The sequence below is a fragment of the Hemiscyllium ocellatum genome, chromosome 33 (genome assembly GCF_020745735.1).
Source record: "Hemiscyllium ocellatum isolate sHemOce1 chromosome 33, sHemOce1.pat.X.cur, whole genome shotgun sequence".
Classification (NCBI taxonomy): Eukaryota; Metazoa; Chordata; class Chondrichthyes; order Orectolobiformes; family Hemiscylliidae; genus Hemiscyllium; species Hemiscyllium ocellatum.
The window spans coordinates 23,743,610-23,771,226 of NC_083433.1; the positions used below are offsets into that span (position 1 = coordinate 23,743,610).

The 27,617-nt window shown below is 43.0% G+C and overlaps 1 protein-coding gene across 1 annotated transcript; it reads right to left on the reverse strand.

The window, feature by feature from the left end:
• Window positions 1–16,043: 16,043 nt before the first annotated feature.
• LOC132831341 (histone H1.0-like) lies at window positions 16,044–18,306 on the reverse strand. The gene has a single exon (XM_060849430.1). It carries the CDS (start codon window positions 18,161–18,163, stop codon window positions 17,606–17,608), a length of 558 nt encoding a protein of 185 aa, XP_060705413.1. The 5' UTR covers window positions 18,164–18,306; the 3' UTR covers window positions 16,044–17,605.
• Between the last annotated feature and the right edge of the window lie 9,311 nt (window positions 18,307–27,617).

Below are 27,617 nucleotides of genomic sequence, written 5' to 3' on the forward strand. Positions count from 1 at the left end.
CTGACAGTGCTTGTCTGGGTGCTAAATGGCCTTTATAAAGTTGGAGCTGGCATCAGGGATGCCAGCCAATCCAGGCATGGCGAGTTGTTCTGGGAATAAGAAATGAATAGAATTGGACAAGAGAGTGAATAGGTATTTACTGAGAAGAAATTTGTAAGAAACTGTGAAAGGTCTTCCTGTGGCTCATGGCACAAAAGGTCCAAATAAGCTTAATAAAACTGACACTTAGCCAAAAGCAAATAAGATTCAACACAATTTATATAATGCATGTGCAGACATTGACAAAAATGGGACTAACTAGAGTTCATGCATAGTTTTGGTGATCATTGAACAATATTTGGGACTATGTGTATGAGTAAATTGAATAATTTTTAACTGCAAATGATAGTGTGTACAATTTGTTTTCTTGTGGAAAGGGGGATGTTTGGATAAATGCAACTGTATTAAGTCTAATGGCCTGCTATAGGCACGTGACCCTCTGAAAGTGTCTTTGGGTACAGACTATGGCAGCCAATAAATGCATATCATTTGAAACATACACAAAGGAGGATGGCTGTGGTTGTTGAAGACCAATCTTCTCAGCACCAGGACAATATAGGAGTCCTAGGGCTAATCATCTTTAGCTGCTTCATCAATGCCCTTCTCTCCATCGTGCGGTCAGAAGTGGGATATTCATAATGATTGTCTGTGGCATTCAGGACCATTGCAAATCCTCAGATACTGAAGCAGTCCAGAGCCTAATGCAGCACGTGGACAACATTGAGGCTTTGACGGAAAAATTTCAAGTGACATTTGCATCAAATTTGTACTGCAGCAGTTTAAGAAAGCAGCTCATCAACACCATTTCAACCGCAATTAGGGATGGGCAATAAATCCTAGGTGGCCAGTTCCAATGAGAAGGAATTTAAATCTCCTTGCTCTTTGATATCCTGTAGATTACAGTTGACCAGAAACTAAACTGGATCAGCCATAAAATTTAAAGGTAACCTTTGCATTCTCCCAGATGATTGACTCTCATTAGAGAGAAATAACTGGTGATTGAGTTTTATCTGAGGGTTACCATTCTCTCTGACAAGGGATAAGGTTGAGAAAGTAGGAGCTTTATGGTTATGTCAGCTGGTGTGGGAATTGAACATGTGCCGTTGGTATTAACTCTGCATCGCACGTCACCTGTCTAGCTACCTGATCTAACTGACCTATATCAGTTCAAATTCTGTTGGAGTTAACTATCTTCCTGATTCATAAAGCCTGTCTATATCTTCAACGCCCAAGTCAGAAGTATAGTGGAGTACTACCTGCTTGCTTGGACAAGCTGGTTGGACTCATACCTGTCACAAAGAAAGATGGTTATGGTTGTGGTTGTTTGCATCTCAGCTGCAAATCATGCCTGCAGGAGTTCCTGAAAGTAACGTCTTCGGCTGAACCATTTTCAGCTGCTTCATCAAAGACCTTCCTTCCATCATAAAGTGAGAAGTTGGGTTGATTAGAAGATACGCCCTACAGTCCGAACGACTCGACATTGAGTTCTTCAATTTCAAATAGCCTCCCTCTACATCCCCCGACTCCCTTCCCAGTCCCTCCTGCTCCCTGTCACCATTCGGATTCAATTCTCCCATTGACCAACCGGTCATACCTTCTACCTGTCTTCACCGATCCCCATTTCACCACCCTTCCCTCACCTCCCCCTTTATCTGCAGCTTCCCCACACCCATTCCCAGTCCTGAGGAAGAGTTACACCCAAAATGTTGACTTCTTCACCTCTTGATGCAGCCTGGCTTGCTGTGTTCTTCCAGCCTCCTGCCTGTCTACTTTGGATTCCAGTGTCTGCAGTTTTTTTGCCTCCCCTGGGCACACCACATATAGCCAGGATATATGTACTCATGCCCAATTGGCACTTCTGATTGCATCTAAGCATTCCAGCTGACGATGTAGACCAACAGTTTGAATGTTGTCATTCTGGAGAGTGGAACAAAGTGGCATCCGTTATAATCCTTATATGATATCTGAACAAGTTTTGATACTTCTTCACCCCTCTCCACCTGTAGAGACTTTTCCCAAGTCTATTTAAAATTTGTCCTTGCTCAGCCAAGCTCCTCTAAAAGTTTGCTTTTATTGATTTCTCCCTTTGTGTGTGGTTAATCCAAATGGAGGGCTGAGAGTGAATTTAATTGGGTATGAGGGTGTGTCAGGCCTCACAGGTCTGACATTTGTTAATCCCAAAAAGGTTTTTGGGCGGGGGCTGGGGGTAGGTAGGTGGTGGATCTTGTTGCCAGGCGCTTGCTCTTCCATCATGTCTTGTTGGAAATGTCCGAATTACTGTCTTTGTAAAGGGGTTGTCCCTGTCCCTGAGCCACAGCACTGCATAGGACATTTCTTGAGCGGACTCTCTCTAACCATATGTTTTCTTCAGGGCTGCTACACACTGAAGTCTGTTTCTTCTGGTTGGCATTGGTGGAACCAGCTGTGGTTCAGTTCCTGAGGTTGAGGTCTCAGGAGGTATAGTGTCCAGGGTTGGTCCAGGATTGGTAACTGAGGCTGGTCCTGGATTATGATCAGGAATTTGGATTATGTCTGGATCAGTGATTGCTCTGGAATCTGGATCAGGAGTCTGGTTAGGGTCTGCTTATCCCAGCTAAACTAGAAACACATGGAGTTGGTGGCCCTTGCTTTGACCTCCATCGACCTTGAACTGATAAACGTGGTACCAGTCAGTTTTTCCTATATCAAGCAAAATTCTATATGTGGACAGGCTGGCCTTGTCTGCCACTGAATATTTGGGACACAGGATTGTTCTTAGCCGGAAAATTCCTAACGTCATCAGATGCCCTACCCTGTACAGTACTCTACCAGGTTCATCTTGGCATCAGAATATGCCTTGCTCTGCTTTTAGTCACCATTCTGATGGTTGCTGCTTTGCATGCAGCCTGCACATTTTCTAATAGTATTTTCAGTTTTAGTTAGAGAAGTAGAATGAACCTGGGGACTTGTGGGGCTAGAGCAGATGACAGTGATGGGGTAGGGGATGCAGAGTCATGGAAGAATCTGAAAATAAACTTGGGAATTTTAAAAGTGTTATAGCTGCATGAGTTAAGATAGGCAGGGGTGATAGTGAAGAAGACTTCACAGATTTGTTACAGTGCAGTAGGCTGTTTGGTCCATTGTACCTTACTTGATCTGAGTTAGGTCAAAGGCAACAGCATTTTGGATTAAATCAATTTCACAGCAGGTGATAGGCAGGACACTGGCCAGAAGAGCATCAGAATAAGTGACTTTGTGAATATAGTACAGGAAGCTGAGGATGAGACTAGGTTGTCCAAATATTCAAGTATTGAGCAGAATCACTGTGGTAATGCAGATCATAGTACAGTTGCTTCTATTCGGTTTATTTTGATGTTGCTGTCTAGAACTGTGATTGAAATAGCAACAATTATCTACAATAAAAACAGAAAATGCTGGCACTATTCAACATATTAGACATTGTCTGTGCAGAGAAACAGAGGCATCTGTACATCGGTTTAAAGTAAATTTCATAATTCTATTTTTCTACTTGTTGACCAAGATAGTGCCATTCTTCCATTGCCTTTGGGCATTGAATGAAGGTCCAGTGTATCTCTCTCTCAATTAGGCATAGTACCATCCCATAGTACTATTCAAGAACAGTGCAGTTATCTCTAATGCCACATCCAATAACAGTCTACAGCTAAAATACTGAGTAATCGGTCATTAGCACAGCACTTGTGTGCAAATTTGTTGCCCAGCTTTCTACCTTACAGCAGTACAAGTTAGAGCTTCATTCAACATTGGCTGTAAAGTGCTTGGACATATTCTGAGCCCATGAAAGGTTCTTTGTATTTGCAAGTTTTTCCTTTTTTTCTGCCATTTTGGTCTCCATTTAATAAAGGTTATATTTGTAACTGAGGTGATGCCACAAGGTTGGTTCCTGAGACGAGAAGTCCTATGATGAGAGGCTATGTGATTTGGCCATAAGCTCTAGAATACAATATAAAGTGTGAAGAGTTGAACTTGTTTGGTCTTTTTTATGTCCCTGAAGTGATGAGAGTCTGAATCCCTTGTTTATATCTGTCAGTCAATGCTCCATAATTGGCCCAAGTTAACAATCCTGATCAAGGATCTCCGTTAAGAAGATCCACTTGGTGCCAATCACTACAGTGGCCATCACATTCTGAGGTGGGGTTTGATCTGGACGTTTTGGCTCAAAAGTAGGGACAGTACTCCTGTGTCAGAGGGCCCCTCGCTCCCACTTTAGATGTTTTTAATCAACCTTTTTAGGCATTAGATTAGATTAGATTACTTACAGTGTGGAAACAGGCCCTTCGGCCCAACAAGTCCACACCGACCCGCCGAAGCGCAACCCACCCATACCCCTACATATACCCCTTACCTAACACTACGGGCAATTTAGCATGGCCAATTCACCTGACCTGCACATCTTTGGACTGTGGGAGGAAACCGGAGCACCCGGAGGAAACCCACACAGACACAGGGAGAATGTGCAAACTCCACACAGTCGCCTGAGGTGGGAATTGAACCCAGGTCCCTGGAGCTGTGAGGCAGCAGTGCTAACCACTGTGCCACCGTACTGCATGTTCTGACATACTTCTAGAGCAGTATGGACTTTAACCCACTGTGTCACTAGAGCCCTCTCATTCCCACTTTATATTTGCCCAGTCAACTAATTAATCAATAAAACCCATCCACTTGCTTAACCACTTTTAAATAAAAACATTTAAAGACAAACAACCCTTGAATAACTGAATGAAAATTAAAATTATGCTTTTCACATTTTATATCCGACCTTATAATACAATAATCAGTAACCAAAGTGGCCCTCAATTTATTTTTCATTTTTTAATACTCCCTCATACCACCAGGCCTCCCTTTTTAAGAATCTGTAATAATGTCTTGCAATAAGCAACAGTGTTCTGATAAACAGCCTGATAACAAATGACTTCCACCAACCCACTTTATTTTGGCAGTTTCTTTGCTGTCTAACATTTATGTTATGATAGCAAGGTTAACACTCAATATTTGTCTAATGTATATTGTCTCAAAGAGAATGCTTATCCAAATAACATTCTAGAGGACAAATATTTCTTAGATTGCCTTTTGAATAGCATTTAATTTAGAATATTGTCTAAGTACATCCTTATATCTCTAGTTTCTACTTGTGCCAATGTTTCAACAGCTGGCTTACTTTTAACTACCCATCTTAATTTATTGCCTCATCAGGCCAATAGAACATTTATGATTCCTTCCTATGAAGAATATAATAATCTTTGCTGTATGTGACTAGTTGTTCAGAAAATTGTCATGTGATCAGTTAAAAAGGCATAGTTGCGTACTTCTAGCTGGAAAATCAAGTGTGCATTTTCTGAATTTTAATTTCTTTCATGTTTTCTTTGCTCCCGAGACTTTCTTACAGTAGCATGATGAGCCATGCTATTCTGTTCATAACTGGTATTGGGTCTTGTCTGAGTGCATCATCAGGTTAACTTTCCAATCAAACAAGCCATGTCTTCTTGAAGGCAAAATCATCTTTCTGTGAGGACCTGGCCCGATTTATCAGGATGCATTGAACACTCCCAAGAATGATTGACTGTTCCGAAGTTGTCCCTGACTTATTCTGCTTACTATTTAACTCTGCTCATTGAACGTACTCAAAGCCTCACCTCAAATCTTAAATTTACTTTTTATTTTATCTTTTCCACAATGCTCAAATTCCATACAACCTCTCCACATAAAATCATTGACATACACATAAAGATATCTTCTAGCTTCTCTTTGTGATACAAGTAGAACATTGTTGGGTCTATTTTAAGCTGAATGCAACCTATTTCCAAAAGGAATTTGTGGAATACCAAATGCTTGCTGCATCATTCAACTCATAGAGTCATAGAGATGTACAGCATGGAAACAGACCCTTTGGTCCAACCTGTCCATGCCGACCAGATATCCCAACCCAATCTAGTCCCACCTGCCTGCACCCAGCCCACATCCCTCCAAACCCTTCCTATTCATATATTCATCCAAATGCCTCTTAAATGTTGCAATTATACCAGCCTCCACCACATCCTCTGGCAGCTCATTCCATACACATACCACCCTCTGCATGAAAAAATTGCCCCTTAGGTCTCTTTTATGTCTTACCCCTCTCACCTAAACCTTACCCTCTAGTTCTGGGCTCCTCGACCCCAGGGAAAAGACTTTGTCTATTTATCCTATCATGCCCCTCATAATTTTGTAAACCTCTATAAGGTCACCCCTCAGCCTCCAATGCTCCAGGGAAAACAGCCCCAGTCAGCCTCTCCGATAGCTCAGATCCTCTAACCCTGGCATCATCCTTGTAAATCTTTTCTGAACCCTTTCAAGTTTCACAACATTTGTCCGATAGGAAGGAGACCAGAATTGCACGCAATATTCCAACAGTGGCCTAACCAATGTCCTGTACAGCCATAACATAACCTCCCAACTCCTGTACTCAATAAAGGAAAGCATACTAAATGCCTTCTTCACTATCCTATCTACCTATGACTCCACTTTCAAGGAGCTATGAACCTGCACTCCAAGGTCTCTTTGTTCATTAACACTCCCTGGGACCTTACCATTAAGTGTATAAGTCCTGCTAAGATTTGCTTTCCCAAAATGCAGCACCTCACATTTATCTGAATTAAACTAATGAATACGTTTGTATAATTTCCATAGCTTCTCATCCAAATCACTTTCTTTAAGCGGTTTCAAAAGCAAATCCTCTTGAAATTTTTCATCTTGCAGCAATGCAAGATGGGTTGGCACGGTGGTTAGCCCTGTTGCCTCACAGCACCAGGCTCCCAGGTTCGATTCCAGCCTCGGGCGACTGGATGGAGTTTGCACATTCTGTGTGGGTTTTCTCCAGTTTCCTCCCACAGTCCAAAGATGTGTAGATTAGGTGAATTGGCCATGCTAAATTGCCCACTGCCAGAGGATGTGGTGGAGCTGATATAATTGCCCCTAATGTTAGGTGTATTAGTCAGAAGGAAATGGGTTTGGGTGGGTTACTCTTCGGAGGGTCAGTGTGAACTTGTTGGGCCAAAGGGCCTGTTTCCACACTGTAGGCAATCTAATCTAATGCAGCTTTTAAAATGATGGACTTATCTTAGAATCATAGAATCCCTACAGTGTGGAAACAGACTGTATGGCCCAACAAGTTCACACTGACCCTCCGAATAGTAACCAACCCAGAACCTCCATCCCTATTCCTCTACTTTACTTTTCCTTTTAAACCTCTGACTAATGCACCTAACCTACACATCCTTGAACACAATGGACAATTTAACATGGCCAATTCACCTATCTACATATCTTTGAATTGTGGGAGGAAACTGGAGCACCTGGCGGAAACCCACACGGACACGGGGAGAATGTGTAAACTCAACGCAGTCACCTGAGTCTGAAATCAAACCCAGATCCCTGGCGCTGTGAGGCAGCAGTGCTAACCACGGAGTCACTGTGCTGCCCCACTGAGCCACTATGCTGCCCCTTGGGAATATGTTGTTAAAAGAGCTTAAAAAAAACTTTTCCTGCAGTTGGAGAATCCACTCTGATATCCTGATCAACAAGTTTCACTTACAAACCCTGAGCTACTAATCTGGTTTTCGCTTTATTTATCCCACCTGGAGAATATCCAGAACCCAGGATTATTGGTTCTGCTGTGTTTGAGTTGGGAGCCATTCATGATCTGTACAGGATGCCTATACATCCCAATGTTCTTCCAACTTAGGAAATAGCAGTGGATCTAACTCTGTATTTTCCCATATCTGTTGTCAAAGTGAGCCACTGCAATAACATTAAGCAAGACAAAGGACCAAATATCAATAAACACACTCCAATTTAACAAAGGCCCCATGTCGTTTCCAAGTAACAGCCAAGCTAATGTATTTGATAATCACTGATTATTGAGGGAGTCTGTATTTTTCCCACACTGTGATAATAGATCATGTTACTGTGCATATAATATCTTGATGCAAACAATATGCAGTGGTAAACTGAATCCTTCCACTTCCTTATTTAACGAACCAATGAACTATTCTAGATCAATGAAGAAATTAGTGTGCTGCCCATTTCAAATAACCTGCTCCATTCAATGTCTGTATCATTGGTTCTAACTGACAAAATATGATCAATGTCCAACCAGCGCTCGCTCGTGCTCTCTCTCTCTCTCTCTCTTTCCTCCCCCCCCAACTCTGGCCATGTTCTGTTTATTATTCTTTTGATCAATAAGTGAGGACTTATACTGTATGTCCATGTTACAGCAGTGACTAAATTTCAGAAGCAATTCACTTTGAGAGATTTTATTTCATGACAAGCTGCCACACAATGACATAACAATAAAAGAAGGAGCCCACTCAGCTCTTCAAATATGTTCTGCTATTCAATTTGAGCATGGCAGATCTGATCTGAATTCCACCTATCTGTCTTTGAATCCTTAATATCACTGCTTTCTGTTATAATTCTGAACAGTCCAGCTATAACAGAGAAAGTTATGTCCCTGGATTCTCCCATGAGAGAGAATAATTCCTCTTCATTATATCCTTTCATCATCACTTCCTCATCTGCATTCAAGGTAGCACGAACGTATGCAGCCTGTCTTAATCATTTAACCCTTTTAACTCTGTTAACATTCTTGTGAATCTGAAGTAAATTTGCTCAAAGGCTAGTTTTACCCTCGTGGCGATGCGGTGTCCAGAACTGAGTTTGATGTTCCGCGTGCAGATTAACTAGGGCTCTGTACAGTTATGACTTTAAGTTCAAACCTTCTTGCACTAAAGCAAACAATCTTTTTTAAGTGGTCCAGTATATTTGGATAATTTGTGTATTGTTAGGAAAAGGCTAATTTTGTTGAAGCTTGTCATTTTGTACTCATCAGGACAATTTGCAAGAATATCACAGTGAAGGGAATAGTGTGATTTGGACAAGTTCAGTGTGAAGGTAAGTGCATGGCAGTTGAAGTATAATGTGGATAAATGTGAGGTTATCCACTTTGGTAGCAAAACAGGAATGGAGACTATTATTACAATAGTACTAGATTAAGAAACGGGGAGGTGCAACAAAACCAAGATGCCCTTGTACACCAGTTGCTGAAGGATGCAGCAGAAAGCAAAGAAGCCAAATGGTATGTTGACCATCACAGTGAGAACATTTGAGCGCAGGAGCGGGAATGTATCATTCCAGTTGTAGAGGACCTTAGTGAGACCATATCTGGAGTATTGTGTCCATCCCACCTAAGGAAGGATGTTCTGGCTATGGAAGCATTAATTAAGGCTGACCAAACTGATTCCTGGGATGATGTTGTCACAAAGCTGGTCCCGTTTTTGTAAAAGCTGTCCTTTTCTCAAGGATACTGTGTCCTTTAGTTTTTTCAGAGGGGTCGTAAACCAGGTCAGGCTCTGATCAGACTAGTTTAATACAGAGATTAAAAGGTATTGAGAGGCCTTTTTGTTTATATGTAAACAGATGAGACTTCAGGCCAAAGTGGTCATGTTTTAGAAGTGACCTGTACAATGAAAAGGGAGTGGTCAGCTCTCTAGCTGAGCAGTTCAGTCTGTCCAGAACTAGTTCGGAGTTCAACAGTGAGCTGTGTGGAAACTCTCTCTCTCTCTCTCTGTCTTTTTGCCATTCTATTTTCAACATGTAAGCATCTGTTCCATTTTTTAACTGTGTTTTAAGGGGGTTTGATAATAGGGACTGTTTTTATATTCAGAACAGCATAATTAAGTTGAGTTTGGATAGACTGAGTTCTGTAGAGGTTCTTTATTCTGTTCTTTGTGTTTCATTGTGTGATTTTGTGAATAAATTTCTGTCTGTTTTAAAACCTAGTAGTCAACCTAGCTAGCTTACTCCGGGTAATTCTCACTGTACACTTTGCAATTTGCTTTGGTATGGTCTGGGTTGCCTGCTCAAGAGTGTTTTGAATTGTCTGGCCTAGTCCATAATAGTTGGGGAACTCTTTTGCGAGTGGAAGGTATTGGTGTCTTTATTTTGGGTGTTGATTTGGTTGGATAGACAAAGCTTGGGATAGTAATGGCTCTTACAGTCACCAAAAGTTTTCTGGATATGGATGTGGTGACTTTGGAAGTTTTGCAAAAGGTAAATAGGACCAAGTTGCAGGAATTAGCATACAAGCTGGAATTGGAACTGCCTGCTTCAGCGAGGAAAGGAGAGGTAATTACAGCAATAGCTCAGCATCCAAATTTGCTGGAGAAACCATCAGAACCTATAGAGATGACAAGAATTCAATTGCAAATGAAGCAGCTCGAGTTAGAGGCGAGAGGTTAGAGCAGCAGAAATGAAGCAGTTTGAGTTACGAATGAAAGTAGATGAGAGGGAAAAAGAGAGCAGAGAAAGAAAAAGAGAGAGCTTTTGAACTTTTACACTTAAAAAGAAAAGTCAGCTTTAAAACCTGAGAGTAGGCTTAGTGAGGAAGAGAGGAGAAAGTGAGGACTGCAGATGCTGGAGATCAGAGCTGAAAAGGTGTTGCTGGAAAAGCGCAGCAGGTCAGGCAACATCCAAAGAGCAGGAGAATCGACGTTTCAGGCATGAAGAAGGGCTCATGCCCGAAACGTCGATTCTCCTTCTCTTTATTTGCTGCCTGACCTGCTGCGCTTTTCCAGCAACACATTTTCAGCATGAGTGAGGAAGAGATTAAGGATGAGCATGCCCCTGGTAGTCAGAAGCCTAGTGAGAAACTGTTTAAGTAGGTTCAAATATGGCCTAAATTTGATGAGAAGAATGTGGAAGCCTTTTTCATCTCATTTGAAAAGATGGTTAAACAAAAGCAGTGGCCAGTGGCAATGTGGGTTTTGTTGATCCAAATGCAACAAGTAGGTAGGGCTAGAGAGATATTCGCATCCCTCTCAGAGGAAGTATCTGGGGAGTATGAGGAGATGAAAAAAGCCATTTTAAGTGCATATGAGCTTATGCCAGGAGTCTATAGGCATCATTTCAGGAATCTAAGCAGGGACCCTGGTCAAACCTACATTGAATTTGAAAGGATCAAACAGAGTAATTTTGATAGATGGACATGAGCTTTGAAAACTGAGCAAACCTATGATGGCCTTCGAGAGTTAATTATTTTGGAGGAATTCAAAACTTCACTGCCTGAAGTAGTGTGAGCTCATGTGAATGAGCAGAGAGTTAAAACAGCAAGGTTAGCAGCTGAAGTAGCTGATGATTATGAGCTGGTTCATAAAACTTGGTTTGGCTTCCAGAATCAATTTCAGTCCACGAGGGATAGAAATTGTGTAAAAGAGAAATCCTTAGTGGAAAGGGAAAGGTAGATTTCAGTGAAGATCAGAAGGAGAACTTACCACAGGGTAAAAAAGAAACCCTTGAGGGGGACAAAGAAGTTAAAAAGCTGCAGTGTTTTCATTGTAGTAAGGTGGGCCACATGAAATCACAGTGTTGGTGGACTAGGAGAAAGCCAGATGTAGGAAAACCCGACAAGCCTGGGAGTTTTGTTGGACTAGTAACAAAAAGCACAAGGGAAGTTAGACAACTGCCTCAGTGTACAAGATGATCAGAGGTTGATTAAGGAGGAAGTGCCAGATCTGCTTAAAAAAATATATATGCAAGGGTAAAGTTTGCTCATATAGGCCAGGAGCAGTAGGTAAGAAGGTTACAATATTAAAGGACACAGGATCCTCTCAGTCTGTAATGCTAAAGGAGATATATACTCCTGAGGGACTATTGCCAGAAAAGGGACTGTAACAGGAATTCACGGTGAGACAAAATGTGATCAATTATGTAAAGTAAGGCTAGAGAGTCCAGAGAAGACTGGAGAATTTATAGTAGGAATACTTGACAAACTCTCAGCTCTAGGAATACAAGTTGTTCTTGCAAATGATATAGCTGATTCACCAGTAGGCGTGCTGCCTACTCTAGTTGAAAAGCCAGTTGAAACGCAAGCAACTGAAGAAATAAAGGATCTTTATTCAGAGATTTTCACAGATTGTGTGGTCACAGAATCACAGAGGCACAAGTTGAAGCAAGGGAGATCAAAAGCCACAGGTAAGGAAGCTGACATAGCTTTATCCAAGACTTTTTTTGATCAGGTAAGTAGCATAGAGCAGGAGCAAATAGGCAAACATGCAAGTATCTTTAGTTCTACTAACCTGATTGAGTTACAGCAGAAAGATGAGAACTTAAAACAGTTATATCAAAAGGCATATACAGAGAAGGAGAGTGAGTGACTCCACATTCAAGGAGATGAGAAACGGGTAGAGATTCATCAGATTGTTTTAGCAGTAGGGTATAGAAAAGAGGTGCTGCGAGTGTCGCACTTGGAGGTCATTTAGGGGTAAGGAAAGCACAGGCTAAAATACAAATACATTTTACTAGCCTGGACAATGTAAGGACGTAGTTTAATTTTGCCAGATGTGTCTTACATGTCAACTAATCGGAAAACGACAGGCAGTAATAAAACCTGCACCTTTAATACCTATTCCAGCACTTGAGGAACCTTTCAGATGAGTCTTGATTCTGTAGGATCCCTATCTCAAACAAAAACTGGGAATAAGAATTTATTAACAATAATGGATGTGCAGACTAGATTTCTAGAGGCAGTCCCATTACACAGCATCACAGCTAAAGGGGTTGTAGAAGAATTACTTAATTTTTTTTACTAGATACGGACTATCAATAGAGATCCAGTCAGATCAAGGATCAAACTTCACATCCAAACTATTCAAGGAGGTTATGGATAACTTGGGAATAAAGCAATTCAAATGTATTGTGTACCATGCAGAATCACAGAGAGGGCCAGAGAGATGGCATCAAACACTAAAGACCATGTTGCAGGCTTATAGTCAGGATTATCCAGATGATTGGGATAAGGGAGTTCCGTTTGTACTTTTGTGATCCGAGATGCACCAAATGAATCGACCGAATTCAGTCCATTTGAATTAATTTTTGGACATGAAGTAAGAGGACCATTAAAATTGATTAAGTAGAAATTAATAAGTCAGAATTCAAAGCCTACCCGTTTGAACTATGTGTCAAGTTTTAGAGAACGATTAAATAGAGCTGGAGAGTTTGCTAGACAGCATTTAAAAAGTATCACAGCATACAATGAAACAGGAAGCAGATAAGAAATCACAAATTTGCAATTTTACAATTGGGGATAAGTTATTGGTATTACTTCCAGTAACAGGTGAGACTTTAAAAGCAAGATTTAGTGGACCATATCAAATCGAGAGGAAATTGAGTGAGGTGAACCACGTGATGAGGACTCCAGACAGAAGAAATCTCATGTGTTATGTGAATATGCTCAAAAGGTATTTTGGTATAGAAGGAAATCAAGAAGAGAAGGTTTTAACAATTACACACAGAAGAGGTGGGGGGTGGGCAGAAAGAGAGAGGGAGAGAGAGTTTCCACACAGCTTCCTGTTGAACTCTAAACTGGTTTTGAAAAGAACTGAACTGAACTGAAGTGGCACAGAAGGAAGAGCCAAGTTCAGAGGATTCTGAATTGAACATTCCTCAAATCAAATTGGACAATGAGGAAGTTGTCAAAAATTGGGATAAATTATCGAGTTACCTTCCACAAGAAAATTGAAATGACTTGAAAGAGTAATTACTATCACATGGGGAGATATGCAGAAATAAACTGGGAAGTACTAACCTAATTGTGCATGATGTAGATATAGGAGATGCTGTTCCAATTAAGCAACATCCTTATCAGCATAATCCTCTAAATTGGCACAGGTTCAGAAGGCTATAGAGTGCATGCTCCAAGATGGCATATTCGAAGTGAGTTGCAGGAGTAGAGCTCACTCATAGTCATGGTGCCAAAGCCAGATGGTACCCAGCAGTTATGTCTGGACTATCACAAAGTCAACACCATTACAAAGACTGATGCATATCCAGTTCCATGGTTGGAGGGCTGTGTCAAAAAAGTGGAACAAGCAACTTACATTTCTAAGTTGGACTTACTCAGAGGCTACTGGCAAGTAACTCTGTCAGAGAAAGCAACGGCACTTTCGGCTTTATTAACGCCAAAAGGACTATAATAGTTTTTTCAGCTTTTTTCTAAAAGTTGTTCATTTCTCAAGAATACTGTGTCCTTGTTTTTTTTTCAGAAGCGTCATCAATCTCTGATCAGATTGGTTTGGTACAGAGATTAAAGGGTATTGAGAGGCCTTTTTGTTTATATGTAAACAGATGGGGACTTCAGGCCAAAATGGTCATGTTTTAGAAGTGACCTGTATAATGAAAGGGGAGTGGATAGCTCTCTAGCTGAGCAGTTCAGTTCCTTTCAAACTAGTTTAGAGTTCAACAGGAAGCTGTGTGGAAACACTCTCTCTCTCTCTTTCTGCCCCTCTGCAACCCCCCCCCCCCCCCCCCCCCCCCCGCCACCTCTTCTGTAAGAATCTGTTCCATTTTTTAACTGTGTTTTGGGGGGGGGGTGCTTATTGGGACTGTTTTGTCTATTTAGAACAGCATAATTAAGTCTAGTTTGGATAGACTGAGTTCTGTAGGGGTTCTTTATTCTGTTCTTTGTGTTTCATTGTGTAATTTCGTGAATAAATTTCTGTCTGTTTTAAAACCAGTAGTCAACCTAGCTAGCTTACTCCTGGTAATTCTCACTACACTTAATCAAAACAAATTGCAAAGTTATGATCTGGATTGCCTACTCAAGAATGTTTTGAATGGTCTGGCCTAGTCCATAACAATTTATGAAGAGAGAACATTCACTGGAAGTTAGCAGCATGAAGGGGATCTTATAGAAACTTACAAAATTCTAATAGAACCAGACAGGATAAACAGAGGAAGGACCTAGGGGTCCAAAACAGGGGTCCAGTTTAAGGATATGGGGTATGCCATTTAGGACAGAGATGAAGATAAATTTATGCACCAGGAAGTGGTGAGGCTGTGAAATTGTCTGCCACAGAAAATCTTGAGGCCAAATCCTTGAATATTTTCATGAAGGTGTTAGATGTGGTTCTTGGGTCTAAAGGGATCAAATGGTATTGGGAGAAAGCAGAACAAGGTAATGAAGTGAATTATCAGCTCTGGTCATATTGAATGGTAAATGGTATATCCTTTCACTGTGATATTCTTGCAAATTGTCCTGATGAGTACAAAATGACAAAGGTCAAATTGCCTACTCCTGCTGCTGTTTCTAAAACAACATTTCAGTGATTTTGTACTTAGCCTGCAATCTTTCTCTGCTCTTCCACAATTCTAGCTTCTCACCTTTTAGAAAATGTCTGATTATTTTTGGATCATTTTTAAGATTCAAAATAGATGACCTTACAGTTCCTCACATGTAGCTCCAGTTTGTCTACTCATTGCAGCATACATCATTGCAGAGGTTTTGTTTTCTTGGTAGCTTAGCTATGTAGCTTAACAGGAACATCAGATTTAGGCCATTCAACCCTTCAAGCCTACTTCACCTTTCAATGAGATCACGGCTGATCAGGTTGTGGTCCTGACTACCGTCATAACCCTTGGCTCCCTTGTCAATCAAAAATCAATTCAAGGGCAACTAGAGATGGGCGATGAATGCCTATTAATCATTGAATTTTAATTCTGTAAATTAAGGAGACCTGCATCCTGCAACATATTTAAGTAGTTGCAATCCTTTTATTATCTTAGTTTTTTATTTCAATGATTATCTGCAGTTTGTATATTATGATTACTTGTTTATGTGTAACATTGGCACAATTGAGTCTTCATGACATTTTTTAATAAACGTTTCATTCATTTATAATGTCCATGGTGTACACTCTGACATCTCTCATGCTTCATCACACTCTACGTTTTCTTGGTGAGAAACAGTACACAGTACTGGTTCTACATTTATTAGGAGTTGTGAAACAGCAATTTACAAAATTGTTCTGGCACAACATATCCATTCAACCCGTCAAGTCCATGCTAGCTCTCTGCATAACAATCCACCCCTCCACTAGGTTCTTTTGATCACAAGCCCTTTATATCCCTCATGTTTCCACCCACTGTAGGAGACATTGATTGTAACAGGCACTCTCTTCCAAATCAAGATGTAGCTTTATTTATTATAAACACACAAAGGTACAGGGCACCCTGTAAACAACACAATACAATATTGTCCGTGTGGCCAACTACTTACACTGACAAGATGATAGTTTATGAATTACAGTCAGCCTTCAGATAGATTCAGCTAGAAAATAAACACCATGCCATCGAACAATTAGAAATGAAGTTATAATTATTTGTCAATTAAAACAATTGTGTATTTAAAAACTTAAAACAGAGTTTAACAAGAAACAGCATACAATAGTTTGAGAAGGAATGTCCTAATAAGTAAACCATGTAATAAACAAGACATCACTAATGATAAATACGAATTGCTTGTATGGAGAGAATATCTTAATGATTAAATTACAGTGATTTTGTGAAAAGAACACATACAAATCTCATTGTTGGAGCCACATTATAAGTGAGTGCCTTTCAGTCAGAAATTCCCATTTTTCTTTGGCCAAGTTAAACTGAGTATTGTTTAGCTCTAATTTTCTCTAGTTTCTTTTTATCCTTCACTTTCATAATTGCATAAGTTTTGCAATTTCTAGCTCAAAATAAACACAAATACTACTCTACCTCAAAGACTCTCTATAAAACACCCAGATATCATATCAGGCCAGCAAAGCTCAAAAAGATTTAAACACAGCCAAGTATTTGGAACCAGTTACTGCGCTGGGACATCGGGACAGTCTTAAATTGTTTTGCCATTGCAAGCAGTCATTAAATGGGCTGCTGTTGCATTTTGCTGAATGTTCGTCTTAAGCTGTCTCTTCAAATCTAAATGTGGTGAGTGGGTAGTTGTGCCCTGATAACTGCATCTTAGAAGATCCCTTTTACCTACTCAAAGGCTGGGTAACTACACAGCTTGATGAACCAACGCTGGCTCTGTGTCAATGACACAATGATTTCTTAACATTCAGATAGGGAATTTTGTTTTTGGGAAGGAAAGCTTCCAAAATATTGACTCTGCACTTTTTTCTGTAATATCATTCACGTTATCCAGAAACTAGCAGCATAGTTCCAGCCTGCTTTAAAAATCGAAAACAAATTCACTTGAGTAAAGTATTTGGAAAATAAATGCTGAACTATGCAGTGGACGGCAATAATCAGCACATGAGATGTGCTGTCCATTAGTTGAGTCTGGCTTTGCTTAGCAGTTGTCTGTGAATTTACACCCTTCCTTTGGGAGTGAAGCACTGTAAATACACACCCACACTCATGCACGTCCTGCCCACACTCACGCACGTCCTGCCCACACTCACTCCTCACCAGGGCAGTAACACAAGATGGAATAGGTCGAGAGCAAAGGTTAACCACGGCAATGTACAACATTACACTTCTTGTCCACAGTCCCAACGTTACTGTATTGAACAGATGATAACTGAGTCCATTTTTTTTTAAACATAAGACAGAAAGAGCTGCTAACAAAATAAAAAAGTCTCCTTATTAAATTTCAAAAAAATCTTTTCTTAAACTGTATGTACACAAAGTTTCCGAAGAATTAAACTGAAAACCAAAAGCAGTCCATGTTTACATTTAGTGATTAGAATCATTTCTTGGCTTTTTTCCCTTTCGCTTTTAGCCCACTTGCTTTCTTCACCTTGGTCTTGGCTTTGGCTTTTGCTGGTTTTGCCTTCTTGGGCTTTTTGGATGTGGTAGCCTTCTTCTTAGGTGTCTTGGCTTTCTTTTTATCCACTTTTGCTTTCTTCGCCTTGGCTGCTGGCTTGGCTTGCTTGCGGGCTGTTGATCCCTTGCGGCCAGTGAGGCTCTTCTTTGGTGTCTTGGCCATTTTCTTTACTGCCTTCTTCGGTTCCTCACTTTTAACTAACCGGAAGGAGCCCGAGACGCCTAAGCCCTTGGTCTGCCTGACAACATTGCTATTCACCAGTTTCTTGAGTGCCAGCTTGATCTGTATTTTGGCGTTCTCACCCACCTTGAACTCGTTGCAGATATACTTCTCAATGGCTTGGCGGGAGACACCAGAGCGGCTGTTCAGTGCTTGGATGGCAGTGATGATCATGTCCGTGTACTTGGGGTGGTCTATGCTCTTCTTGGCCGCCTTGGCACGCTTGGCCTTGGGGGGAGCCGGGGTGGAGTTCTCGGTCATGGTTGGTGAGCCTGGAAGTTTCCTCTTTCAGTTCTTGATGGGAACAGGAGGCAGCTGGCAGCCCCAATCAGTGTATGGATATGTGTGTGCAGTAGCTGTGCTCCTGACACACTCAGCTCCTTCCTTGTGTGTATCAGCTCCTGTTCTGAGCTCCGGCTGGGTGTTTATAAGCTCTGCGCGGACCTGAGTGAGAACACCAGCTGCTGGCAGCTCCGGGCCGCGGAGAAATGGCGAACCCTGCCCGCCATCTGTGTTTCTTCAGCGGCACAAAACACAAGCCCGGGGCCCTGCCAGGCGCCCGCGGTTAGCCTGGACCGGCCCGGGGGGAGCTCGGCACCCCGGACTCGGTGGCAAGCCGGCGGGGAGAGCTCGAGGAAGCCGGACAGAGGAGTGAGAGCCCCTAGACGGCGACAGGAGGCGGCAGGTGCCGAGGAAAATCGCGAGTTGGGGCGGTATAGCGGCGGAGCCGGACGCCGGAGGCACTCCGGGACCGGCCTCCTACCCGGGGGAGAGCCCGGACTAGGGACACGGCGGGGAGCCGGGAGGCTCTGGTCACCGGCAATGCCCGCAATCCAGCCCCATGTTCCGGCAACTAACACAAGAAAAGTGGCCGGCTCCGCCATTGACTCCGTGACGTTTCCTGACACTTTTCTTCCCCATTAATTTTCCACGAGTTTCCAACTTGTGCAAAGTGCAAGGGGGGCCCATGCCATCCCTCCTCCCCCCCGAATGGACACCCCCTTCTCTGTTTGGTTAGGATCTGGGCTACTTTGTAGCGGAGTTTAAGTAACCTTGCTCTGTCAAACTCGCTATGTCTACTCCAGGTAGCTCAGGCTACCTCACCTATTTACAATAGGAGCCACTCAGAGAACTCGAGTTGTCTCAATTATATAGACTAGGGCTAATTATGTTTGCATCTGTTTTTATTCACCTGCCCAATTTTTTATACTAACTCTGAAAAAAGCTTTTTTTAAAAATATATGACTATGTACGTTTGTAACTAATTAATGGCTCTTTCAATAACTCAAAAATATCAGACTTCAAGTTCTCATATATTAGGTATGTTGATGTTTGCATGTGTTAAATTTTCCTTCCAACCACCCCAAAAAACAGACTTCTCTTTTTATATATTAAGAATGTTTATGTTTGCAATTGTGTTTGATACTCCTTCCAGCAATCCAAAAGGGATCTCAAGTCTTCCACTTTTTTTCACATACATTTGACATTTATGTTTGCATGTGTTTAATACTCTACATTTCCAATAACCAAAAGAAAGATAATTAAAGCTTTTTGTTATATATCGGTGCTTTATGTTCCATCTCTGTTTAAAAACCACATTCCCACCCAAAAAAAGCGCTCCGAGTTTTTAATATATATGATGTTTTATATTTGTGTCGATGTTTAATTCTAGTTTTCCAAGAATTATTCCAGGACAAATATTTTATATTTTTATTTTAAAATTGCGTTGCACTTTGTGCTTTGATTACTGAAACTAGCTCTTCTAATGTAAAGTTATTTTTATTGTAATCCAGTGCATGCGACAGTCTGCTAATTGCACAGCAGACTCTAATGGGGTGGGAAGCAGCGCTCCAGGGGTCAGTTGTGCAAGTTGATGCACCGCAGGAGACGCCAATTTCAGGCTTTGGTCCACACCCGGTGGCTACAAACCTTGCCCCTCCCAGATACCACTTATTTTAGACAAAGAGTTGCATTTAGGATTTCAGAGGCAGTGCATGGACAGATGCAACTTTGTTTATGCGAATGTGGCAGGTTTGTGCACTAACAGTATAACCACCAGAATGAGCGTTTCCAAATTGAACAAGTTTATTTTGAGAAGTCCCAGTAGTGAAATGTAAAGTTGCACTGCATTTGAAACAGATGTGTGTTAGTGTTGAGGTTGCAAAAAAACCGAAGTGTACGTCCTAAAATGGTTAAGGCAGTTTTGAATCGCCATCTTGGATTGTGTGACTTAAGCCCGAGCTTTCATGCTAACCGCTAAATGGATAACTTGACTCCTCCACTAGTTATATGATAGGAGGCTATAGTTTGATAACGAAACAAGATCGTTCCAAAAAGCAACCGCTAAAACTGAGAGACTGACATTTGGAGAAAATACGATCATTTCCACGAAAACCACTTTTTGTGTTGCTCGTTTGAAACGTATGCGTTGAGGATGTGTTTATTTGGGAGCTTTACTGTGTCCTGGGTCTTTTATCTTTCAAAACCAAACACGCACAGTAAGTTATGTCCTCTTCCACAGAATAATCGAAATATTGTGAAGCTATACCCAGTGTTAATCGCAGCAAGAAAGTTTAACTGAATCAAACGGTTCTTCCGAATTGTGTAATCTTTCAGAAGAACTGAAAAACTTTATAGCATTTAAGGGCCCATGTTCTGTTACTGCATGTGTATGAAAACGGGTTACAGAAACATTACATTAAGTCTCTGTCCTTCGACTTTGTATTATCTCATCATTTCAAACGCTGGTGTACAATTTGCTTCTCCTGACTTTTGTGTTTAATCTTTCTGAATTTCACGTTCCTGTCATCTCTTTGTGCCTGCTTCGTTCCCTCTCCTCCCACCTCCCTCCGCATACTTCCTTCTCTGTTCTTCAATCGTTGCTTCATCACTCGTTTTCTTATTATATTTCTCTCTCGCATATTCAATCCTTTTTCCTGTCACCCTTGTTCCCTTCTCCACCCGATCTACCCTACTTTCCAGTAGTCACACCCCTGTAGCTAGATAAATTGTAAGTCTACACCCAATGATTGTTGTCTCAGGAGAGCAGGCGCATTTATATGGGAGCATCTCAGTTTGGCTTTCCGTTTGTCAGGCACGAGTTGTGGAGCTAGCCGGGGCCTCGGAGCAACCACGATTTGGTTTGGGCAAACAACGTACGGAATCCTTCCCATTTTCTGGCCCCGAAGAATAATCATGGGACTGGAAATGTTAATTTCTGTTTCTCATCCCACCGATGCTGCCAGAGTTCAACCAGCACTTTTTCTTCTCCCATTCGCTTTTGTTTTTTTACCCAAGAGGGAATAAATATTTGGAGACGGGAGGCGGAAAGCCAAAACGTTTGAAGGGTGATTCAAGAGCATCAGTACAGGAACTTTCAAAGTGGGACAGGGAACTTGAAATGGAGAATGGGAGTGGGGGAATATGGTGATAATGAGCAAAAGTGAATTGGGCTAATTGGATAGATTCGATTCCCTACAGTTTGGAAACAGGCCATTTGGTCTTGTTAGTCCACACCAATCCTCCAAAGAGTAACCTACCCAGATCTATTCCCCTACCCTATATTTACCCTTCACTAATACATCTAACACCATGGGCAATTTAGCATGACCAGTTCACCTGGCATGCATATCTTTGTATTGAGGGAGGAAACCAGAGCAAACCCACGCAGACACAGAGAGAATGCACAAACTCCACGCAGATAGTTGCCCAAGGTGGGAATCGAACTGCACTGCACTGTGAGGCAACAGTGCTAACCACTGAGCCACCATGCCACCCACTCTGATAGTGGTGTCAAAGGGTTAGCACAGAGAGGATGGGTCCCAGTGCCCTCACCTCTGACTCTGTTCCCGTGCCTTCGCCTCTGGATCGGTTCCAGTGCCCTCGCCTCTGAATCGGCCCCAGTGCCCTCGCCTCTGAATCGGCCCCAGTGCCCTCATATCTGAATCGGTCCCAGTGCATTCACCTCAGAATTGGTCCCAGTGCCCTCGTCTCTGTATCTGCCCCAGTGCATTCACTTCTGAATCGGTCCCAGTGCCCTCGTCTCTGTGTCTGCCCCAGTGCATTCACTTCTGAATTGGTCCCAGTGCCCTCACCTCTGAATCGGCCCCAGTGCCTTCACCTCTGAATCTGTCCCAATACATTCACCTCTGAATTGGTCCCAGTGCCCTCACCTCTGAATCGGTCCCAGTGCCCTCGCCTCTGAATCAGTCCCAGTGCCCTCACCTCTGAATTGGTCCCAGTGCCTTCGTCTCTGAATCGGTCCCAGTGCCCTCACATCTGTATCGGCCCCAGTGCATTCACCTCTGAATCTGCCCCTGTGCCCTCGCATCTGAATCGGTCGCAGTGCATTCACCTCTGAGTCGGTCCCAGTGCCCTCACCTCTGTGTCGGTCGCAGTGCATTCACCCCTGAATCTGCCCCAGTGCCCTCGTCTCTGAATTGGTCGCAGTGCATTCACCTCTGAATCGGTCCCAGTGCCCTCGCCTCTGAATCGGTCCCAGTGCCCTCGTCTCTGAATCGGTCCCAGTGCCCTCGTCTCTGAATCGGTCCCAGTGCCCTCGTCTCTGAATCGGTCCCAGTGCCCTCGTCTCTGAATCGGTCCCAGTGCCCTCGCCTCTGAATCGGTCCCAGTGCCCTCGTCTCTGAATCGGTCCCCATGCCCTCATCTCTGAATCGGTCCCAGTGCCCTCGCCTCTGGATTGGTCTCAATGTCCACGCCTCTGAATCTGTACCAGTCCCCTTGCCTTTGGATTGGTACCAGTGCCCTCGCCTCTGAATCAGTCCCAGTACATTCACCTCTGAATCTGTCCCAGTGCCCTCACCTCTGAATCTGTCCCAGTGCCCTCACCTCTGATTCTGTCCCAGTGCCCTCACCTGTGAATTGGTTCCAGAGCATTCACCTCTGAATCTGTCCTGATGTCCTCGCCTCTGAATCTGTCCCGATGCCCTCTCCTCTAAATCGGTCCCAGTGCCCTCACCTCTGAATCGATCCCAGAGCATTCACCTCGGAATCGGCCCCAGTCTCCTTGTCTCTGAATCAGTCCCCCAGTGCCCTCACCTTTGAATCGGTCCTAGTGCCCTCACCTCTGAATTGGTCCCACTGCATTCACCTCTGAATCGGTCTCAGTGCCATCGCTTCTGAATCAGTTCCGATGCCCTCACCTCTGAATCGTTTCAAGAGTCCTTGCCTCCGAATCAGTCCCAGTCCCCTTGCCCTTAAATCAGTCCCAGTATCCTCACATACAGATTAGTCTCAGTATCTGTGCCTGTGAAGAAGTTCAAGCCCAGATTGAAAATGTGAACTCACACTCCAGTGTAGTTGAAAAGGTGCTGCAGCATCAGCGCTGCAACTTTCTGATGACATGGTCAGCTGAGGTTCATCTGTCCTGTGATAGTGACATAATGATACCCTGATCATACCTGAAGAAGTGGGTAAAACTGTCATCAGCATCCTGGCCAAATTTGTCCCTCAACTGGCATTACTGAAAATAGTGGATTATCCCACAAATAGATGTTTGTGGGATCTATCTGTGCTCAAGTTAGTTGCTCCCATTCTTATTGTGAAACAAGGATGACATTTCAGAAGTAGTTTATTTGCTGTATGCATATTGGGAGATCTTAATAACATGGAAGGTGCCATATAAATGTAACTGTTTCATTGTTGCCATCTGAACAAATGGAAGTAGCATGTCCATGAAGTTTATTTTTGTAATCATTGAAACCTCTAACAGATTAAAAACCAAAATAACTGCGAATGCTGTAAATTAGAAACATAAACAGAAGTTGCTGGAAAAGCTCAGTGAAATCAAAGTTAGCGTTTCAGGTCTGGTGACCCTTTGATTTCTCTTTACAGATAATGACAGACCTGTTGAGCTTTTCCAGTTTTTGAAACCTCCTAACACGTTGTTCAATCCTCTCATTTGAGGGACAAAAACCCTCACCTTCCCAAAAAAGCATTAACTCTAAGATCTTGTTCCGGTACAAAAATCAGCAGTTCAAAAAGTGTTTGATTTTCAAAATTCTTCAAAGGTTCAAGGAAACTAAATAGAAAACCATGAAATCTTTGTGATTGTGAGCACAAATCTGGCTGTAACTTGATTGAAGAGTTTGTACAAGAAATGAAATCCATGCAGAATGTTTCACGTTCTATTTCAAATGAAAGGCACAAAGAATTCTAAAATGTCGGTGACTGGTAAGAACTCTGAACATTAGCAGTCCAAAAAGGGCTACACATTTTTCAGTTGCACTAAACAAAACAGGAAGTTTATATGATGTATATTGACCATTGTGCTCTCTTTCATTCAATGAAGCTTGAAATTTGACACATTTTTATACAAACAAAACAAATTAGGAGGTAAATTAGGCCACCTTGACCTGCTATACCATCACCTATCCCTGGTAATCTTTCACTTCCTTGTCTATCAAGAATCTATCTACCTCTGCCTTGAAAATATTCAAGGGCTCACCTTTTAAGGAAGAGAGTTCCAAAGACTTGAGCCCTGTGTGAGAAAATAATTCTCTTCATTTCTATTTTAAATTGGCAAGCTTTTTAAAAACAATGACTCCTAGTTCTAGATTCTCTGACAACTGGAAACATCCCCACATCCACCCTGTCAAAATCCTCAGGATCTTATATTTTTTAATTAATTTGCCTGCTACTCATCTAAATTACAGCAGGTACAAAACCAGGCCTGTCCGACTTGTTCTCATAAGACAATCACCTCCATTACAGATGTAAACTAGTAAACCTAGTAAGAGTCCTCTGGCACAGAGAGGCCATTCAGCCTATGTTGCTTTTGTGAAGAACAAGAACGAAAGTTGCTGGAAATGCTCAAACACTCTGGCAGCATCTGTGAAGAGAAATCAAAGTTAAGTTTTGGGTCTGTTGATGTTTCATCAAAACTGAATGGTAGCTAGGAAAATGTTGGTCTATGTGCAGAAGATAGGGGAGTCAGTAAGGAGCAACTGATAGGTGAGTAGAGCCCAAAGAGAGAGAAGAACAATTGGACAAAGGAATTTATATGATCTGTCTGAGAGTGTGAATTGCTGTTAATGGAAACTATTAGTGGCTAACAGTGGGGAGTGTGTAATGGCAGATTATGTGATAACACACACACACCAGGGTGATCTGAGGGCTCTCTGTTTCTTCCTGGAACCTAAGCCTGAACTGTGCCCACGCATCACCACCCTCCTCTGCTTGATCAAGCTCACCCTCATTCTCAACATTCCTGTTTTTACGCCTCTCATTTTCTGCAGGTCATAGGGTGGCCATTGGGAACTTGCATGGGCCTCATCTATGCCTGTCTCTTCGTGGTGTACATGGAACTTGCCTTGTTCCAGTTCTACTCTGGCCCCCACTCACAATTCTTTCTCCTATATATTGATGATAACATCTGTGCTCTTTCCCTCTCTTGTCCAGAATTAGGAATGTTCATTGATTTCACTTCCAATTTCCATCCCACCCTCACTTTCACCTTGTCTATCTCTGACTCCTCCCTTCCCTTCCTCAACATCTCTGTTTCCATTTCTGGGGATAGACAGGCCCCTAATATCCACTATACATCCACTGATTTCCACAGACACCTGGACTATACATTCTCACATCCTGTTTCCTGTAAAAATTCCATTCCATTCTCCTCGGTCTCCTGTCTCCATCGTATATGTTCTAATGAGACCAACTTTGACAAGGGAGTTTCTGAAATATCCATCCTCTTCCTCAACCAAGGATTCCCCAGCACCATTGTCTACAGGGTCCTCAACTGGGTCTGACCCAACTCCTGCACTTACACACTCTAACCCCTTCTCTTCCCTTCCGCACCAGCGATAAGGTTCTCCTTGTCCATACCTATCATCCCAGTGGCATCCACACCCGGAGGGTCATCAGTCACCATTTCCACGAGACACATATTCTCCTCCCCTCCCTTGTCCGCCTTCCGCAGGGACTGTTCCCTCTGGGACACTCTGGTCCACTCTTCCTTCACTCCCACACCCGTCCACAGCCCCATGGCACCTTCCCCTGCTGAAGTGTAACATCTGTCCATTTACTTCAGCCTCCTCAGTATCCAAATATCCAGACACACCTCCCGGGTGAAGCATCACTTGACAGCACTTCTCACAATCTAGTCTACTGCATTCACTGCTCACAATGTGGTTTCTGTTACATTGGGAAATCGAAGCGTAGACTGGGTGACCGCTTCATAGAACACCTATGTTCTGTCTGCAAAAAGGCTTGAGCTTCTAGTTGCCTCCTACTTCAACACAACGTCCTGTTCTGTGGCCAACATCTCTGACTTAGGCTTACTACAGTGCTCCAGCGAAGCTCAGTGCAAACTGGAAGGACAGCACCTCATTTTCTGCTTGGGATTCCTGTAGCCCTCTGGACTCAATATCGGGTCTAATAATTCCTGGGCCTGAACTCCCCCATGTCCTGGCCCTGTACCACACATACCAGGCCTTTTTATCACACAGGAGACAGTGATGTCTGCAGATGCTGGAGATTAGAGTTTGGAGTGTGTTGCTGGAAAAGCGCAGCAGGTCAGGCAACATCCGAGAAGCAGGAGAATCGGCATTTTGGGCCAGAACCCTTCATCAGGATTTGTTATCACAAAGCGTGCCATTACATACTGTCCATTGTTAGCTTAAAAATGTGTTGCTGGAAAAGTGCTGCAGGTCAGGCAGCATCAAAGGAGAAGGAGAATCGATGTTTCGGGCATAAGCCCTTCTTCAGGAATGAGGAGGGTGTGCCAAGCAGGCTAAGATAAAAGATGGGGAGGAGGGACTTGGGGGAGGGGCATTGGGAATGCGATATGTGGAAGGAGGTTAAGGTGTGGGTGATAGGCCGGAGAGGGGATGGGGGGGTGAAGAGGTTGGGAAGAAGATTGCATGTCAAGAATGCAGTGCTGAGTCTGAGGGTTGGGACTGAGAAAAGGTGAGGGGTGGGAAATGAGGAAGCTGGAGAAATCTGCATTCATCCCTTGTGGATGGAGGGTTCCTAGGCGGAAAATGAGTCACTCTTCCTCCAGGCGTCGTATTGCCATGGTCTGGTGATGGAGGAGGTCCAGGACCTGCATGTCCTTGGCGGAGTGGGAGGAAGAGTTAAAGTGTTCAGCCACGGGGCGGTTGGGTTGGTTGATGCGGGGGTCCCAGAGGTGTTCTCTGAAACGTTCCGCAGGTAGGCGGCCTGTCTCCCCAATATATACGAGGCCATATCAGGTGCAGCGGATGCAGTAAATGATGTGTGTGGAGGTGCAGGTGAATTTCTGATGGATATTGAAGGCTCCCTTGGGGCCTTGGAGGGACATGAGGGGGGAGGTGTGGGCGCAAGTTTTGCATTTTTTGCGGTTGCAGGGGAAGGTGCCGGGAGTGGAGGTTGGGTTGGTGGGGAGTGTGCATCTGATAAGGGAGTCGTGGAGGGAATAGTCTTTTTGGATCGCTGATAGGGGTGGGGAGGGAAATATTTCCTTGGTGGTGGTGTCCGTTTGGAGGTGGCGGAAATGACGAAGGATGATCCGATGTATCTGGAGGTTGAGGGGGTAGTAGGTGAGGACTAGTGGGGTTCTGTCCTGGTGGTGATTGAAGGGGCAGGGTTCAAGGCTGGAGGAGCGGGAAGTGGAGGAGATGCGGTGGAGAGCATCGTCAACCATGTCTAAGGGGAAATTGCGGTCTTTGAAGAAGGAGGCCAACTGGGTTGTTCGGTATTGGAATTGGTCCTCCTG